The sequence below is a fragment of the Acipenser ruthenus genome, chromosome 23 (assembly GCF_902713425.1).
Source record: "Acipenser ruthenus chromosome 23, fAciRut3.2 maternal haplotype, whole genome shotgun sequence".
Classification (NCBI taxonomy): domain Eukaryota; kingdom Metazoa; phylum Chordata; class Actinopteri; order Acipenseriformes; family Acipenseridae; genus Acipenser; species Acipenser ruthenus.
In genome coordinates, this window is record NC_081211.1 from 6,387,911 (window position 1) to 6,408,399 (window position 20,489).

Here is a 20,489-nt window from a genome sequence, read left to right on the forward strand (position 1 = left end):
GTACTCAAAAACGTTTTTATTAATCCAGCTCAAAGCGTCCACATCAAAGTACCGTTTCGTGTTTAGTCGGGCTTAATGCGTACAAAGACGTTTAAAATAATTTGGTTACAGTTCCCAGCAGTGCAATGGACTGTGTGACTTAATATGACATTATCCCACCATGCACTGTATTTTATGTTTACAACCTGGCAAATAGGAGCCTCCAGATATCCATATGCCTTGACTTCGGCATCTGATCACGTCGCTTCATGATCCACCATTTTACAACAAACCTCAGAAATTGTATACGGTACAGCAGTATTAACAGTCGTTCTCAACTCCTTCAGGCATCTGCTCTGAGTACTGTATTTGTAATATCCATGAGCCAAAAAATATCAGAAAGCATTTGGGGATATTGGAGGATACACAAAAAATGTAGTTCGGTATTACAGCGTACACACTTCTGATAAACCGCACTACCTGATGCCATCTAATTTAGAACCGGACTCTAGACTACCCCCCCCCAAGGTGATCTCGAGTACATTATTAAACGCTGTGTAGTGTGGACGTTAACCGTACTTAGCACTTTTAAACCGGTTTAAAGGCAACTAATACGGTTTAAAGGCATAGTGTGGACAGGGCCTAAAAAACATTGCAATTGAATTTAAATTTAAAAATAATATCTCCAACAGTGTGTGCTGATAGATTGATAGAAGGTGCAATCATTGATTTGATATTGTATTGTGTAAAATTATAAATAAGCACAAAACAAAACATGAAAACATATCTTAAGTTTAGCCTGGTGAATTAGTATTAATATTATTTTATTTATTTGATTCTGTTTTTTTTTTTTTAGACTTGTTTTGCTTACTAAAAACTCACAAAAGTAAAATACTGTTGTAAATTATTTATTTTTATTAATGCCTGTATTATTGTTGTATTTTATTGAAAAACAATATTATAACACAAATAAAGGAAAATATTTTAGTGATATAACTATACATTGATTAGTTTACTCTCAGAAAAACAAAACATTTTGTGTCACCTGCTGTAACGTGTGATGTTAATGGTTATTCGCTGCGTTTGTGTGTAGCGTGATTGAACTTGATGTTTTTCATAGAACCGGTTACTCGTTCATTATGTGATACTCCCATTTGAAGCCCTCGTGATCTATCAATATGAATATTTATTTCATTACCGATTCGCTCACGCTTCACTCCTCCCACTTGGACTTTTTGTCCCTTGCCAAAAGTTCGCCGTATGGGGCATGGCAACTTCATTAATGTTTGGTGTGTATTTTGTGACGGTTTGCGTCCTTGTCAGCAGTTTTCGCTTTTCTAGCAGCACCACAGACATGCCGGGCAAGACCGTGATACCCAGCATAGAGCAATCCCTCTCAGGCAGGCCAGACAAAATGGTTGTCTCAGGTAACGCATTTTGATAACGAAATAAAATACTAATACTGTAATAACCAGGGATAAAATAGATGTCCGTTTTATAGCCTGTGTAACCTAGTGTACGGTATGTCTAGGTCTACTCGTGGTGGTGTTTATGTAATAGGTTGCATAAACACGCTATAAAAGTATAGTTTATATTTTGAAATTTACAGATTGTCTTCCAGATCTATGTAAAAGATCATAGGCTCAAAATATCCATGCGTTTTCTGTTGCTCGAATGTTAACTTGTTCTTATTAAAGGGCCGGTTTCCTGTTAATTTCGTTGTTACATAAATCCGTGACAAACAACAAATATGTAGGGCACTAATAAACACACATAGGGCTGGTTACCATGATTCTCACTAATCTTGGTCTGCTTTACTTGAAAAACATTAGGTAGCTAATCTGGGTCTGTGAAACCAGCCAGTATAGTAGTGATATGTCACATCTACCCTCTTTTTACAGCAAAAAAAAAAAGTGGAAACAGGTTTTATTAATTTACTTTAGAACTTTTTTTATTATTATTGTGGGCTTCTAGTGAGCCCCAAACTGACATCTTGAGCAAAAACAGTTTCCATTCTACCAGGCCTTAAAAGCAGGACTCTATTAATTGAAATAAATCCCGGTAAATATCCATACATACAAGTGTGTATTTTTATCAGAAGTTATTAGCACATAGAAACCTGAGCATGGCAGATGGTATATGATTTATTCATTAATTTATTTAGATTTTATTATATCCAGTTGCTCTCGCAGTTCTTGACTCCCAATACATCCAGTGTTTATTTTGGTGTATTTTATGTTTATTTAAAATGTAGGCTATATATTTATACTTATTGGTTTAAAAATCTCACTTCTGTTGCGGTTGGGTTTTTAAAAAATGTAGCTTTCTCTGAGAAGTGTGATAAGAAAAATTAATTTTCAGCGTGGAAGTATTGCAGCTGAATTATTTAAGTGTCTGCTGCCTTAATGCCTGTGTTAAAAGCATACTACAAATCTTAAAAGTCATCAGTTTAGGTGGTGACCAAAGCTGTAACTATGAATTATAACAGAAAGATATGCGACACGGCAAAATATTGTTTATTGTGGGAAGTTCAAAATATTGCAGCTTTGGGGGGGAAACTTTTATTCAGGGATACTAAGATACATAGTGCGGTAAAGTGGGCAGTATGTGCTGCACACACTCTCATTTTCCTTTCCCAGAACTTAGCTAACATTTTGGTAGACACTGCACATGTGTGAGGGCTTCTTCATTAGAATATTGCACGTTTAAAGAGAGGTGTCTGTGGCAGTGTGCAGTACTCATTTCCAGTAATGTTTTTTTTCCATCGCCCTCCATGTAACCTACTTGAAAACTAATATATCTGGTATCTTTGCGATGTTTGCCCAGTAGCCTGATATCATAGCCTGACAGAGTGCATGAGATGAACTAAAGCTATTGTTTTGACCTCATCTTTAGAGGAAGTTGCGCACTTGCTTGAAAATACATGAACATGATGCAACTATCCACTGTCATCCTGTCAGCTGTTGCACTAGTGTAGACAGTATACACAGTGGGGCACCCAGCAGTTGTTTTCCTGCAGTGTAAACACACCCTAAGAGACACTACAGAAAATTCACAGTATAGTGGTTCATAGTATAAATACTCCTGCTACAGCTCCAACCCTGCTATGTCTCCCCCTTTTCAATTTGGTGCCTTCCCACCAAAACCCTAATTCAATCTTGGGGAGAGCACTAGGATTATGCGTGTGTGGATATGTTCAGACCATTGTACTATCTCTGTTTCGTTGAAAATGTTACCAGGGTTCTATTCTCCTTACTCAAGCAGCTCTGAGGGTTACTGTAATTAAACCTCCTCTGGAACCCTGTGTATTGGAAACTAAGAATCCAATCACAATACAAGGAGCATCTAGGTGCAAACACAGTAGCATTGTGTGTCTGTCTACAGCGAATGAGCTACTTAGCACTTGCATAATGTAAACACACGTAGATAGGATACAGCTGTTTAAATTGCTCTGTGATCACCTGCTTTCAAAATGCAGAAAGACTTAAATTAAGTGTTGGCAAGTTTAGCATAGCTGCCCTTATACGGTTGCTCCCATTTGTCTTTAGTGTAATATAGACCATTGTATTGCAAGTTCTTGTTTTTGGTACATGAAGGTGCCTGAAGAAATTCCATGCACTGAAGACCAAAAGACTGTAACTGAATGTAAATATTAGATTAGATATAATATTAATATTAGATTAGAGCAAACAACATTGTGATGGACTGTTAAATGCATCGGACTTGTGTAGTTATGTGAAGCATGCTTGGATTGAGGGCTGGTCTGCCCCTTTATAAAAAGCTGCAGTACCCTGAGTTTCTAGTGAGGTGCTATTAACACATTCCGGCGCCTCCTTAAGACTCACCTCTTCAAACAGCACCTGTAGAACTCCTCTGTTGTATCCTGGGACACTATCACCCTTCATTAAAATGTGCTTTATTTTGCTCTTATCTGCCCCCTATTTTACTCCATTTAATCCTGTACTTCAGAATATTGTAGTCTGCCAAGTGTTTAACCTGTAGTATTTTGTACTTAATCATATCCTGATGTAACTATCACTATTTAATCATATCCTGATGTAACTATCACTATCTGCTGTATTATTGAATTGTGGTTTGTCACACTTGAACAAAAACTATTGTATTTCTTGCTCTTATTGTATTACTTGTATTGTAACACTTGAATGTATTTGTATTTGCTTGCGATTGTAAGTCGCCCTGGATAAGGGCGTCTGCTAAGAAATAAATAATAATAATAATAATAATAATAATAATAATAATATTATTAGCAACTTCACAATGTACATATACCACCCCTTGCTTGTTTATAATGACCTGATTTCCACAGTTTAAGACCTTTCTGTTTTAGTGTAAAACAAGCCTGCTAATAGTCAGCCGGTCTCACAGGCCCCCTGTTATACATGTCTTACTGGATACAAATGTGCTCATCTGATTACTTCCCACAGAGAGCTTCTTGGCAAGCGGGCAGCTCTGCAGAAGCATCAGAATGCAAGCTGAGAGATGCCTTTCCTCCGTGCTTCAGGATCGCTAAAAGGTCTCGGAGCTAATAAAACAGTTATTGTGCTCTGCAGTGCTCCAGTGTCCAAAAGCCCATCTGGGCATTACGTGCATGATGATGCCTCCTGTAATAAATTCTTAATCATCCGCTATTCTGGGAGCCGCGTGTTGGACATCTTCTTCAGACCGAGGGACGGAGGATAGATGAGGGCAAACAGGGGTTTACCCTTTCAACCATTGCATTGGAATTTCTTTTTTTATTGGGTATTTCTTTACTGCCCATCAAACAAGAGAAGCTATTAGCACTGGCTAGAGTAAGGCTCTACATGTATGTATAGATCTTATAATTGCGTTTTATTGTGCTATGCTATGCTATGCAAGCTACCACACAGCTCCAACAGTGCAACCTGCTATTCATAGGCTTTCCCAAACACATTTCATTTGTGACCTAATCTGGTTTTGAGTTCAGGCTTTCATTTACACAATGTCTTTTCTAGATGTATTTAACAGCTGTGTTTATTATTATTTAGCCCTGTAGTTTCAAGAGAACCTTTTGCCAGACATGCATTTTAGTAGGGACTGAAAGCATGTTGGAACAATGGGAAATGTGTGACACAGCACAGCTCACTTTACCTCATCATCTAGACAGCTTTATCACTTGTGCACCCCTTGTTTAATCTTGGGACTGCCTGCTTGTTGAGACATGAAAATAGGGCTTACTCTCGCATTGTATTCTTCTGATCTGGCACCACTCGACTTTGCCAGGTTTCTATTAATCAGGAAGGCATCACTGGGAAATTATTTGATATCAGCAGAAGAACTGTCGCAGTCATGAGACTGAAGACACCTGCCCTGTGTACAGAAGTTTCGCTTTACAAATCTCCTGGAAGTCTTCTGCTGTCCATCGTATGGTACATCATACCGTCTTGATGCTGCAATTTGACCGACGCAGTGCACCGAATCGACGTTGAGCAGTCAGCAGCCGCCAGCCCAGTTTAATTGCCTGTGTGAGTGTATGTGTGTGATCATTCAGGTGCAGCAAGTGCATAATTACTCTGCTTAATGAAAATTCACTTGCGCAAGACTATATGCACATTCCTCCTCCATCACTCAGGATTTCGACCGCATACAGAATTGGGCAGAAACTGAGCAAATTAAATTGAATGTCAACAAATGCAGAATCCAACAACCAAATGGATGGTGTAGAACTGGAACCGGCCCACCAAGAGAAAGATTTAGGTGTTGAAGCAGACTCATTGCTGTCTGCAGTCAGACAGAATATAGTCAAAGTGTAGAGTACAAATCAAAGGGGGTTTGGATGAGGTTGTACAATGCTCTGCCGGGGCAGCACTTAGAATACTGTGTTCTGGTCACTACGGTACAGAAAGGCCCTACAGAGGATCCGAGGAAAGAGCTACGAACATAGGTTGAAGGAACTGAATCTATTTAGCATAGAACAAAATAATTGGGGGGGTGATTTACACTTTTAAACTCTTAAACGGAGTTAGGAAAGTTAACCCTGACCAATACGTTAGTGCAGCACAGAAACCAAGACCAGAGGACACTGGTGGAAATTAAATAGAGATACAGTGGACATAGGACAGAGGGAAGGAAACATTTATCCACACAGAGAGTAGTGAGGGTATGGAATGGTTTACCTACCCATGTGGTTGATGCATGCAGAATGATTGGGATCCTGATAAAGTTTGAGATCAATCGGCTACTAGGAACCGGACAGGCATTGATGGGACGTCTGGTTCTGATCCGGTAGCATGGCTCTGCAGTGGACTTCCAGTGTGTTTTGGTTTGCTTGATTTTAATAGTATTGGTTTATGAAAACATTACTACTACCATTCTATCTTCATCTACAGTTTAGCTGACATGTGCCATCGAATCTTTGCATTGTCATTGCATTGGCTCTTGCCTGCTACACCTGCTACACCTGCTAAGCAGACAACAGCGATGGCACACATTACCATTTGGATGAAAATGAATAGGTGGGAATAAATGGGTTAATTCAGGCTGCACCTTCACATGTTTTGCAGTGCATTCTTATTACTTGAAAGTAGCTATATATGAGTGATTTTGTTGTTACTGTTGTTCTATACCTTGAGTCCTAGAGATTTTTGTAGTACATTATTGAGGGTTAGCATCTCCTGAAATTGAAGCCTTGCTACACTAGAAGTCTGCCCACAGGACCCCCATCTTGCTGACTGCAGCAGCAAGGATGTGTTGGGATTTGGGGGGCGGGGGCAACTCTCCATAGTAACCGGAATGTGTTGCTAGGATACTACTTTGAATTCAAAGAATGAGAATGAGATACATGCCTAGCAGCCTTCAATGCTGTGCTTCTGAATGTGATGTAGCACCAGAACTGATGCAGTTTAGAAGCCTTACTATAGCTGGTATTACAAATTTAAGGAGGTGTGTATACATTCAGCACTCACATGTCCGACCCTATAAAATGTTAACGGTCAGTAACGGTTAAACACGTGTGACGCATATCTGATTATTTCATTTTGGCCCGTTCCAACCCTTGTATCTTTTTTTTGTGTTCCCTGAAGAACGGACAATATCAAAAATACATATCTGAAAGGTCTGTTTTAAAATAAATAGGCTTCCAAATAGATGCACTGTATTGGTTTTGTTGGTACAGTACTATATTTAACAGAAGTATTTTAATTCAGAACAATATGATTCTGATATATATATATATTGAATAAGAATATATATATATATATTGAAACGTTACACTAAGAAACAATATGATTCTGATATATATATATATATATATATATATATATATATATATATATATATATATATATATTGAAACGTTACACTAAGAAACAATATGATTCTGATATATATATATATTGAATAAGAATATATATATATATATTGAATAAGAATATATATATATATTGAAACGTTACACTAAGAAACAGAACACTGAACTGTTCATCAACTCTGGTGTTTTCATGTTGATTTTTGTTCAGAACAGATTTATTTATTTTTTTACACTTTTTCCTAAAGTGGAAGGAACTCATTTTTTTTTTCTTTTTCAAAAAATGGAATTTGGTAAACCCTTTCTTATTAATCAATTAAGCAGTTTCTCTTGGTAGAAAAATAATTTGAATGACAAAGAAAACAAACAGGTAAACAGTCTTGGAGGCAAAAGAACTACCGTTTAGGTGAAGTGCGATGCTCATTTAGTAAATGTTTATGTTTAGACCAGCCTACTTTTAAAATATATAAAGAAAGCGGGACAAAGGTGTAATTTTATAAATAGCCCTTTTTTCGTATCAGAAGTTCATAAAGACAACATTGTGTAATTTACTGAATGCATGCCAAGAAAATATCGACAGTGAAATAAGTCCTACATGTGCATCTTTTTTAGGATTAGCTAAAAATTGCTTGCTGACTTATTTATGTATCTCTTTTAAAATAAACGATTCAATAAAAGCATATTGATATGACAATTATATTTTGTAAATAAAATACGCTGCATGATTTGCTTTTCAATGGGATCAAATCGAAGCACATTTCTTCGGGGAAGGGTTTAGGCGAGAACGAACCTCATGACAAAATCCAAAGTCCTTAAATTTGAATTCTAGCCAATAGTAAGGGGGTGATTTTGGTTCTTTCTTAAGGCAGTCAGCTGTTGATCCCAGCTGTGGAGGAGGATGACTGTCTCTGCTGATTTCACAATCCCGAGCATTTATTTATAAATGCCAAGAAAGCATCTGTATAAAACGAGCTTTCAGGTTTTAACATAACGGTTTTGGGATATTGTTGATTAGATAATTTTCATCACCGCTGCAGATTGCCTATTTCTCTGCCACTATTTGTTGCAATCAGCATTTCTTTGAAGTGATAATCATTACAATTGTGACATGATGACCTATACAATCTGATGTTGCTTCGCATAAACATTTTATCAAGATAGTCACATACTGAGAATGTAAGACATGTTGACACAACTTATTAGGCATTTATTACTAAATCAATTTTGTGACCCAAACTCTCACTATAATGCCTTTGGATTAAACTAACCATGGCACAAGCACATTTATCTTGGACAGACTTGTATTGGAATTTAGCCAAAGCACTAAAGTTAACCAACCTCCCTTCCCCTCTCATTTTCGTAACCATGCCAAAGTCGACAGGATTTCGGTTTAACGTTTCATCAGAAAGATGCTTCCTTGCCACAGCTGAGCCTCTCTGGAATCAAGCTCCCCTGGTATTAAGATAAATAAAGGTAAATAAATAAAGAACTGGCACGAGCAGCGCTTGTGAGAAGATTGCTGATCAGGTTTACCCAGCGCTTGCTAATTAGCTCCACTGCTGCTCCAACTTTATAAAATAAACATGAGCGTGTCTGTCAACGGCCCAGCCCATCCCCCATTCCCCACCATCAATACCACCTTCATCCCCCCTCCCCTCTTGTCTCATCCCCCTCCCCAAAATCCATGCTATCCCATGATGCCTTGCAGCTGAGCAGGGTTGGTGCCATATAAAGCAGTGAGCCTCCATTTCTGCCCATTGCCAGGCAGCTTGCAAAGACAGGAGGCTAAAGCCTTGCATGCAAGGGCAGACAAGATGCGCTTCACCCCTGTTTCTCCAGGATCCGGTTCTATGTGTCCATCCGTGATTCTGCCGGGGAGAGACGGTACCAGTCTGGAACGGGAAGCAATCTGAGAAAACATTCACAGGAGAATCCCAAGGGGGGCGGTGGAGGTGGTGGCAGTGGATGAGTGGGTTTCAGAAATCCATAGAGGTGGCTGCTGTTGGAAATCTGTTTCTCGGATTTGCACTCGGAGAAAGGAGATACTGTTTCCTTGCTTTTCATGTTTTAAAGAAAAGCTTTTTTTTTTGTTTTCCTTCGCTACCCCCCTTCTTATGTATTTCTTGGCACTGCAGTAACTGGCAAGGGAACAGCTGAATAGAAAGAGGCTGGCACTGCCTGGAGTTATGCCAAGGCAGATTGGGAGAGATGCCCACTGCGGAGGTGGGTATGCTGTCGGAGTATGTGTGAGCGAGTAAGGCAGAGAAGCGGAGGCAGAGGATGCCAGCTCTGTCATGGTGTCTTGTTTGTGTGTTTCGCTGTTTGTGTGTGAAGGGGTCCTTTATCGGTTGCTTTTAAAAGCTGGCAGAAAGCACATTGGCTTTGTTTTTTTTTTTTTGTATTGCGCCTGAAATCTGCCAGATTGTCTGCCATCTTGACTAGCCTAAATAACAGGCATACACATTTCTGAAGTCGCCAGCGGGCAGGTGGGCAATTTGAGCCTACAGATTGGCCTCTTTAAAATACATTTAGACAGCCATGTGTCAACTAATTTTTTTGGCTCTGTTATTAAATATGTAATGTTCTTATTTAGGTATCCAAATTGCAATTAGCAATTGCTAAGTCAAAAAGATCCCCCCCCCCCAGCCTGCTACGATTTAGAGATGAAGACAGTGACAGAATGGCAGACAGGCACGGGTAGCCATATTGTGGGTTTCTTTGTAGAGCCATCAACACTTGCAAAGGATGTTAGCTCCTGAGGTCAAAGACGAGATGCTACCTGGTGACATCAGCGTAAGGGGGTGGGGCTTTATTACCCAGGAGATGGGAGGGGAATCGGGTTGGGTTCTAAAAATAATACCAGAATAACTAAGGTAATGTTAATATCTTGGTAGTTCTCAATAAGTGTCATAGAAACTGAAGGTCATTACATCTGAAATGTTCTACCATTTAACATGTTTTATTTAGTTTTTCTTCTAATTTTACATAGCACACAGTTCCAAGCAGGGGAAAAATTGTGTCATTCCAATCCAGATGTAAAAATACATTGGGTTTTTTTGTTTGTTTTAAACAAAACCTTGCTTCATCTTGTTTACAAGGATGCCTTTGCCTTGAAAGTAAATGTTCCATGATTCAAGATGTAGTTGAGATTTTAGATTATATTACTGTATGTTACAAGATTACACAACAATCCATCTGTCAGCATTTCATACCTTAATCTGTTTAACTCCACTTTAAAGGTCGCTCTGACTTTGCTTGCTAATGTAAATGCTTCTCATTTTATTTTGAAGGACTTTACCTCGCTTGTACTAGTATAGATAGCTTGTACTAGATATAAATGTGAATTCAGATTACACACAATCTATCCAAATATAAAAAAAACCAACCTCCCCCTAAAAAACAAAATAATTCTGAACCAATGACTAAATGGTATTGCTGGCATTCTGTTTCACATGTGATCCACAGTCCTACAAGATTTTGAAGTGTGCAGTGATTTACGGCTCCTGTGTGGAAATGACAGAGCAGTCCGGTCAGAATCAAGTGATACACGTTCACCATCATCGTATAAAGGCCTGTGCTCTGGAGGCAGTTTAGTAAAATGCTGTGGGGGAGACTGTTGAAGTGCTCATCCACACTCATTAAAGCAGTGTGTGGGAGAGCCTCATACTGTAGCTTCGACAGCCCCTGCTGTTCTCTTCTTTCTGCATCAGTGTCTCTTGTTGTCTTCGGTGCTTACGGACCTGCAGGGCTGAGAGGAATTCAGAGCTGCTTTGGCAACTGTCCTGGCTGGGTTGGCATTGCTTTGGCAGAAGAGGCTTTAAGCCTCTGAATTGTCCTAGTTACAAAGCTGTGGTGTATTTTGCACTGGAAAAATCTTTCGCCTGTTAACCCTGCTAGTACCTGTTGAACGCAATTGTGTGCTTTTATGATTAGTTATTTTCTCGCAATTGATACGTGTTGAACATGATGGAGTTGCATGCATTTCCCTTGGCACTCTCTAGATGGACATCAAGCATCACAGCTCTCAAGTGGATTCAGGGTGTGTCTTTGAGTGCACATGTTTGTAGCCTTCATTATGTTCGATAACCATTTTTTCCCAATCAAATTCTTTGACTGATGCATTACTGAATGATCTCTGGAGTGTGGTGTGTTTCATTGAAAAGTTACTTAAGTGTAATACATTGTGTTTAAAAACAAGGTATTTAAAGTTTCAGGTGCCATGCAGTTCTATTGTGTTAGCTAAGCGTTTTCTTTATCTTGTTAAATATAGTAGTTTAGCTTGATGTTGTAGCTAAATGATTTATAGAGTTATAGGCCTACTTTTAGGTGTTTGTTAGGCCAGGTGCTATCCCGCTGTGTGAAGAGAATTGTTATTTGAATTAGTTTAGTGGACTTGCCCTTCCTGGAGCTGATTTTATACAAATGGAAGATGTTAAAAAAAGAAAATGCTTCCTCATTACCATAGTTTTCATAGTATAATGTAAGGGTTTTAATCAATTTGAAATCTACTGTTTAGGATACCAGAATAGCTACTCCTGTGCTGTTAGTACTGTATGGGGTATAATATCATTTGTTGAATCCAATTTATATTTCAGTCTCTCACCTGAGTTCCCTTTTAAGGTGAGTTTCTTGTAAAAAGATGAGGTCAGATTTCAGTTTTTTTAAATGTTTAAAGACTTTCAGCTGTTTTACTGTACATGTGACTGAACTCCTTTAACATTCCAATTACATTCTGTTCTGTTGCCGTCAAAGACTGCACCATGACAATGAACAGTGACCTATAGATTTCAAATTTGAGGGGTGTGACAGTCTGGCTCGCAGTGGTGAGGGTGATGACGTCACGGACCAGGAAGTAACTGAATCACAAACAGTGGATGGGCGGGTGAAGCTGAGTGCAGTAGCACTCAGCGTATTTATTAACAAACAAAATATTAAACAAACCAACAAAACACAAAACAAAAGGGCACGAGGGCCAAACGAATGAACAAACAAACAAGTAAGTGACGTGCTGGGTAATCCAGCACGTTTTAGCAATTGTTTTCCAAATGTGGCTTTCTCTCCTCTCTCCGCTCTCCCGTACTCTCCTCTACACTCTCAACCCCAAATGCAGAGAGCTGCAGGTTTATATACTCTGGCCGAGGGATTTAACTAGTTGGTAATTATCTTATTATCCCCCGGCCAGAGTCTGCACGCGTTTGGTAAGGATGCATGACTGTCAGCTATTTAAGTAATCAGTAGCTGATCAGCCATGCATCCTCACGGGGTTTTTAAATAATAATAAAAGACGCGGCGCTTTTACCCGCGCCGCAAACAAAAATACAAATAATAATAAATAGGGGCGGGACACTCCGCCACAAGGGGAAAAAAGAGAATTTTGTCAAGAAGGAATTTTTGCTATTGTAGCATATCATATTACCAGAACCAGTACTTTACAATTACAGCTTTTTTACAATTATAAAAAAAATACAAATCATTGGTTTGCGTCGTGTGCGTTTGTTGGTTAGATGTTCCTTACTGTGCTTTTATAGCTTACACAAATACCTTTAAATGAATAGAAAAACCCATAAGAATGGAATTTCAGTCAGTCTCTGCTACAAGGCATAGAGTTAAACCCCAAGGTTTTGAGCCAGGGGAGGGAGAACAGAAGGGAATGATATTTGTTAGGGGTTGACAGCAGTGTAATCTTCCAAATGCAGGGCCAGCTACGTTTGAAGAATGTATTTTTCTGGAGGGTCCCGCTGACTGAATGAGAGCATATCGTCACTTCTCTGTCTTTTCTCAAAGTATGCAGTGTGTTTCTACATTTAGGTATTTAAAAAAAAAAAAAAAAAATCTCGATCAGTACTTTACCTAAATGTTTAACGGTATTAATGATGGAAAAATATGATTGATGAGCTAATCTGATTAAAATATTGGTATGTGTAGTAAAATGGTACGGTACCTGTTTAATAACAAAGTGTCCCAGTGGTGAGGTTATTCTAAACGAAGGAGCTTTATTAACCTTTTGGTAGTAAAACTAAGAGGTTACATGAATAATGGGGTGTGATGAAGTGTGTATGAAATGTCAAGCGTGTACAGTGCATTGCATCGCTCTGGACTAAAAGAATATTCAATGCAAAATATTTCAAGAATAGAGTGAGGTTGATCCAGCAGATCCCTTCTGAACTGAGCGTCAGCGCATCTATGACTGCATTTCACAGCTCAAGCAAGCAAGCAAGCAACCAAACAAACAAACCTACAGCAGTTATAAGTGATAGTATAGAATTAAGTGAATATAATTCATATAATTTTACATAAAAGAGAACCGTTTCAATGACAATGACACAAAACAAGAATAATGTGCACCAGGGTCTCAGTCCATTAACTGGTATATACTGTACCGGCAGTCTGTCCCAATATATACTGAACAAAGAAAATCTGCGTTTTGACAGTCTGTTGGAACCTACGAGAGAGGACTAGTCCTTGGCCAGTATAATAATAATAAAAAATAAAATGCCATTTTAATTTATATTTAGTTATTTTTTAATATACAATATAAAGCACTCGTATGCAAGCTATGCTTCTGAAAGTAGAAAATAATTCTATTGGTTCAGTTTGTTTATTACCGAGGTGATTTAAAATGGAGGCTAGCCGGTTTTATTGCTTAGATTGGGTGGTTAATTGTTAAAATTAATAAATTACAGTAATTAACTAGGAAAATGCAAGCCATTTTTATATTAACTTTTCCACTAGAAAAATAAATTCCAGTTAATAGCGTCACAAGACTTATTTAAATAGTTATTAATTCAAATTCTGATATGGCATTATCAAGAGTTGGTAATTTAGTTAATTACTATTATTAGTTTTTAGTTCATTGCACAGTGATTCTAAATCAAGCCAAAGCATAAAGGCCGTGCCCCACTCTGACTGCTTTGAAATGGACCTGCCCCAAGGTCAGGCTGCTTGATGTGTGGGTCAGTTGATGTTGCACAGTCTGCAGTTGCTATGTTCAGAAGTTCTCCTTCGATGTGATGGACAATTGCATGGGCAAGCACGATGACAGCTTTGGTTTCCTGATGTAGACTGACGTCCACTGGGGGCAAGGTTCCAACCACCAATCTAATTTTGTTGTGTCCTGAGCTGGATTGAAATTCCGCTTGCTTCTGTTTCAGTGTATGTCACACATCATAGCCTGGCTATGTCTTTACTGTTTTAACAATTTAATCATAGTACGGTACTAAATGTAGACCAAATCTGCAGCTTTACCAATCACCTAAGCCAAGTGTTTTGTTTTTTTCAACAGGACCTCACATTATCATTCTTTTTGTTTCTAGCTAAACATGCAGTGAATGGCAATACCATGGTAGAGCCTTTTCCAGAAGGAATGGAAAAGGTTATTTTTGGTAAGTTGGAGTATCGGTTTTATCTGTTTTCAAAGTTATTTTGTTGTGGTGCATATTAGATGTCTTTGTTTTCCTCCAAACTGTTTCGCTAGGAAGTTTTGTCCTACTATAGCTGCAGCACATGAAGGGTAACAAAAGCTGCGTATCTTAAATTTTCTACCCTTTCGTATTTCTTTGGAAATCCTTGATTTCTTCGCTTAAAAGTCACAGTTTTCTCTGAGTTGCTCTCCAGGAGTTGAATATGCACTTGTAGTATTTGGCTCCAAATGGTTGAAACAAATTACCAGGTGTACTTTTGTTAAAGACCATGAAATTGACTTTTTCATAGATTTTCAACTGTGTCTGATAAAATTCAGTTGCCATGTGCTTGCTTTCTAGATATTTGGGTTGTCATAGCTCCCTTAAAAGCAGTACCCTTAGCTTTTCTTTCGTTCTCCTAGCGCAAAAGCAAAGGCACATTTTCAGAGGGGGGTACCAAGAAAATATGTAATTATATAGGCCCGTCACTTTTATGACGTGTTGCAACAGTTTCACTACCCTCAACACAAACTGTATTTGGAAAACTTGCCCATAATGGAGCTGCCTAATGTTTTGATGTAAATAAAACATCTCAGTCCACGCCATAGAAAGAAAACAGAAACTTGATTAAGAGAAACATTTTATTTGAAGAAAGCCGACAACATGACCTTCAAAAGACAAATATTGATGTTAAAATGCAGCTATTGATATTCTGCAATGGCAGTTTTAATGGTGACCGATACCATCACATGCTGCACAGTTTTTTTTTTTTTTTTTTTTTATTGAAATATTTAGTAGCATGAACTGTTAAACAAATGCTGAAAAATGTACGCCTTGTGCAGCTGTAAGGAGCTGTTGTGCGTGTTGGATTGCACAGCCCTGACGCATGGATTTTCACTGTCTCACTCCGCATTGCAGGGATGGGCTGCTTCTGGGGAGCGGAGCAGCGCTTCTGGAGGAAGTCAGGAGTTTTCTCCACGCAGGTTGGATATGCTGGCGGCTGCACACCAAACCCTAACTACCAGGAAGTCTGTTCAGGTAGAGCTCATTTCTGTGTCAGCTTGAAAGAGAGGGGCCATCCTTTTACCAATATAACTGGGAGAGTGAATCAAACATTTTAACAATGTGAAAAAAAGCTTTAAATACAGTGTTTTCCAAACTCTACCTCACAGGCTGCAACCAAGCATGAGCCATTGAGCCACTCAAACACACTGAAAGCATGGTACAGCATAGGTAAGCAGTGTAAAGCCCAGAGAGGTATGGTAAAATATGGTAAGTGCATGGTATAACCAAACTGCAAGATTACACAGTGTAACAATTTTTTTTTTTGTTTGGTTTCTGGGTAGTAAGTGTTATTTCCTAATTGCTTATGCCTCAAAAGTATAGAAAATGGCTATTATTCCACACAAACTTTGCTTTTGTGACCAGGACAGTGATATTTTGAAATTTACCTATTTCCAATGAGAAAACGGGCGAATTTGTGTCTTTTCGTTCACATAAAGTCAGAAAAAAACAACATATGAATCCAAATTAACATGTATTTATACTAAAGTAATACAAAAATGACTACAAAAGATTTAGAAGTGAGTAGTTTTTCGAGATTTACGATTATACTGTAAATCACTTTCACGAATCAGCCCCCAAATGTAGTCTCCCATCATGTTCTCGTTATACTGTCCTTGGTAGCAGCGTTCAAAGTCTAGTATACCCTGGTGGAAGCGCTCGCCTTGCTCCTCCGAGTACGCTCCCATGTTCTCCTTGAATTTATCAAGATGAGCATCAAGGATATGGACTTTGAGGGACATCCTACAGCCCATTGTGCCGTAGTTCTTCACCAGAGTCTCAACCAGCTCCACATAGTTTTCGGCCTTGTGATTGCCCAGGAAGCCCCAAACCACTGCGACAAAGCTGTTCCAAGCCGCTTTCTCCTTACTAGTGAGCTTCTTTGGGAATTCATTGCACTCCAGGATCTTCTTTATCTGTGGTCCGACGAAGACACCGGCTTTGACCTTTGCCTCAGACAGCTTATGGAAGAAGTCTTGAAGGTACTTGAAGGCTGCCGACTCCTTATCTAGAGCTCTGACAAATTGTTTCATAAGGCCCAATTTGATGTCCAGTGGTGGCATCAGCACCTTCCGGGGGTCCCAGCCATACTCATCATACTTCAAGGCGTCCAGCAAGGTCTTGATGCTGTTGTAGTCCTCTTTGAGGTGCACCGAGTGAGCCAGGGGAAGAGACGGGTACTTGTTACCATTATGGAGCAGCACGGCTTTGAGGCTCCTGGATGAGCTGTCAATGAAGGACAGTATAACGAGAACATGATGGGAGACTACATTTGGGGGCTGATTCTTGAAAGTGATTTACAGTATAATCGTAAATCTCGAAAAACTACTCACTTCCAAATCTTTTGTAGTCATTTTTGTATTACTTTAGTATAAATACATGTTAATTTGGATTCATATGTTGTTTTTTTCTGACTTTATGTGAACGAAAAGACACAAATCTGTCCGTTTTCTCATTGGAAATAGGTAAATTTCAAAATATCACTCCTGGTCACAAAAGCAAAGTTTGTGTGGAATAATAGCCATTTTCTATACTTTTGAGGCATAAGCAATTAGGAAATAACACTTACTACCCAGGAACAAAAATTGTGTTACATAGTGTTACCATGCAAATATACAGTGGTAAACCTTTTATAAGGACACCGCTTTGCACTCGCAACCTTCCACGCTGCAGCCTAGCAGTCTTAACCACTGCGCTACTCATATCCTTAGATATGAAAAGACATTGCCTTTTAATCTGACTCTCTTCCTTCCGCCTGACCTACTTCCAGGCAGCTAAAAAAAAAAAAAAAGGTTGATGCAGTGTCCCCCAGGCCTGCTTACAGCTCTGCACTTACTTGCAGCTTTGAATAATCTAGCAGCACAGAGCAGCCAGTGCAGTTTTCGGAGGAAATATAATATTTGTATCAATGTATTAATTGCAGGCACTAATCCGCTGTCATGCGGAGCGAGACGAACAGAAGGCATTATGATGGTTTATCTGTCGAAGCATTTAGCAGGCCAGCCAGAGAGGCTAGGAGGAGGGGATAGATAAGCTCTTCTGTGTGAAATGCCTCATGGACCTGTGTTCTCTCAACTCCCCTGTATTGCAATATTATCTTGATATCTTGCCACAGTAGCAGATGATAATCTTATTTGTTTTCCATATTTTTTTTTTTCTCGGGCAGGATGCACACATCAGAGGAGGCCCCACAGGCCACATGTTTTTGCATAATTGCACAGAGAAAGCGATTAAGCTCTAAAGGTGTGCAGCGAATGCTGGATGCTGTTAGGAAGCAACGTGACTTTTTATATGCTTAAAGTAAGAAGTATTTAAATGCAAACATTTTTTGTAGTTGTGCTGAAGGTATTGTGTGTGGGGGGGGGGGGAGACAGAGGGTAAGGGGAAGAAGAACGGGTTGGTCTCTCCCGCTGGGATGTCTGCAGTCAGCTGGAAGGTTTGTGATTGTCAGCTTGCAGTCAGAATGCTGTAACCATTGAGGTTCGGAGCGTGCCTCATTGTCTTTCTCTCCAATTCCTCAAGAGCTCTTTTAAGTTTAGACTGGCTTATCTTAAGAACAGCACAGCTCCTTACCTCCTCCCCCCCCCCCCACACCAAATGAGCAAGATGTACAAATCTATCATTTGCAATGCAAATTTGAAGTGCCCTGCCATTTTCATCCTCATGATTTCTGTGCTCATCATTGGTCCATGTACAGTATGTTAAGTTTTGCATGCCCTGTGATTGCACAATTGCCCTTGACATCATGTATAGTACTCCTGTTTCGATGTTTTAATGAAAATTATTTGTACAGTTTTGCCCCAGGATTCAGTGACTTGCATCAGTGACCAAGCTGGCATTACAATCCAATGTCTCCTGGGTTTTGGTAACTGTATTGCTTTATTATAAGACATACAGAAGTGCTAAAAAGATACTTAGTAAAAATCTTACACAAACATAGAGTAAGTCAGTATTCCACCAGAATTCAGCTAAAAGGCTTCAACTAAAAATGTATTTTTCTTTTCTAGTTTCTAAAGTCATGAATGGTTTGAAAAATAAACTGAAAGCAGATAACATCATGAACTATTTACATTGTCCGTGATTTGCTATATGATGTATGTGTTATTCATTCAAAAGCTTTTTCATTTAAATTCATCACAGATAACAGAGAAGTGTTTCTGCAAGAAGAAACATGTCAATTTCACTTTAGTCACCGAAGAGAAATTGACATTTTATTAATAATTTATTCAAAGATTCATAATACAGCTATGGACAAAATAACTGTATCAGACCGTATATTAGCTTTAAAAAGTCAGTTCTAGTTACAGTCCTTCCCCTTTAAATGGGCAGAGTTTGCCAGCAGGAAGGAGGTTTTGGTGCACGTGTGTCAGAGCTGCTGACCTTGAGAAGCAGCTCGCTGGAGGGACTTGTCCGCTCCTGAGGGCTGATTGTCAGAGCGGGGGCCTGGAGAGTGCTGGGGACCTATCATCTGCTGGCTCAGCAGGGTACCCCCCCACTGTGTCAGTGCGCTGAGGGCCACTGGAAACACTTGTGCTACTAGACAGCCCCAAGCTTTAAAAAAAAAAAAAAGTCCCAGGCAAATACTAAAATGAAATACTTTACATGAAATAATGGCTAGCACGTTTTTAACATCGCAAATAGGGTAGAATTTGTGAAACTATACTCGTTATCCATTTAAATTTGGGTCCCTAGACTTTAATTTAAATTATCCATAACTGTTAAACACTCAATAGTGCTAAATTTAGAATTCTAAAAGAAGCTTGATCCATTCAATGACAAATGAAGTCTTTCAATGTCTTAAATTATTTAAATCCTTTGTGTGTGTGTGCATACTGTATATATTTGCATTTTAAAATACAGATCGGATAAATCTTCAAAACCAATAATTTATAAAGAATTACAATTAAAACAAAAAGGTGAGGGGGGGGAGGGATGATTCCTGCTTTGTGACAAATCCTATAACACTATTACTGTCAATCCTTCACTATGATATAGCGCAAACCCAAGTAAAAATAAATAAATTTAAAAAATCACATGGTCACAAGGTTTCGCTAGAATCAGGAGTCTCTGGTACATTGACATACTCAACTCCTCAAGCAAGCTCAAAGCCAATTAGTCAGCTGGCGAGCTATAGAAAACACAGAACAACCGTACTATTATTTTATAAGTATATAACGTTTTAAACTTGATAGATCCACTAATATTCCCTTTAAGGGATGGAAATCAAAAAATTCAAATATATTTGGCAATGCAGGAGGAATGTCTGACATTTATTTATTTATTTATTTTAACCCATTTAATATTTAGTTTTTAAGATGAAAAAGGTCAGTGGTCATTACCGCCATCAAGCCAATCTCCTCTTTTCACCCAATCAACCTATGAATGTTACCAAGCTACTAAACCCTGTGGCGAAGCCTCCGTTAAAGTGCGGTAAGGTTAACTCTCCGTAACCCACTGGAGCACAGAGTCCAATGCAGCAGTCCTGGTCAGCCCCCTGCAACTCGGCTCCAGTGGGAGTCGCGCCTCGCTTGCATGACTCGCCCTGCACTGCACGTCCTGTTGTGCTAGCCTACCTTTTCTTGGATCTGTCATTTCTAACATGCTGTGCCGTAGATCAGGAGAAACCCCTACAGTACATAATTATATATATTTTTATTTTACTGATTGTTGTGCGACGTACAGAAATTGCCTCAAGCCTGCTTGGTTTGAGGGTCCAGCCCCTGGCCCCCCATAACAGACATTAACTATCAAGGGGCAGCTGC

The 20,489-nt window shown here is 39.1% G+C and overlaps 1 protein-coding gene across 6 annotated transcripts in view; it reads left to right on the top strand.

Annotated features, from left to right (window-relative positions):
- Nucleotides 1-20,489, top strand: part of LOC117412852 (peptide methionine sulfoxide reductase MsrA 1-like) — a 44,456-nt gene that overhangs the window by 9,924 nt on the left and 14,043 nt on the right. Inside the window, exons 1-3 of one of the 6 annotated variants that reach the window (XM_034021438.3) lie at nucleotides 1,188-1,406; nucleotides 14,578-14,646; nucleotides 15,583-15,702. In XM_034021438.3, the coding sequence (XP_033877329.3) occupies nucleotides 1,247-1,406; nucleotides 14,578-14,646; nucleotides 15,583-15,702 (349 nt within the window). In that variant the 5' untranslated portion in view covers nucleotides 1,188-1,246. Of the gene's footprint in view, nucleotides 1-1,186; nucleotides 1,407-9,035; nucleotides 9,488-14,546; nucleotides 14,647-15,582; nucleotides 15,703-20,489 lie in introns of those variants that run through there. The other 5 variants (XM_058997619.1, XM_058997617.1, XM_034021439.3 and 2 more) reach the window with 5 other exon arrangements.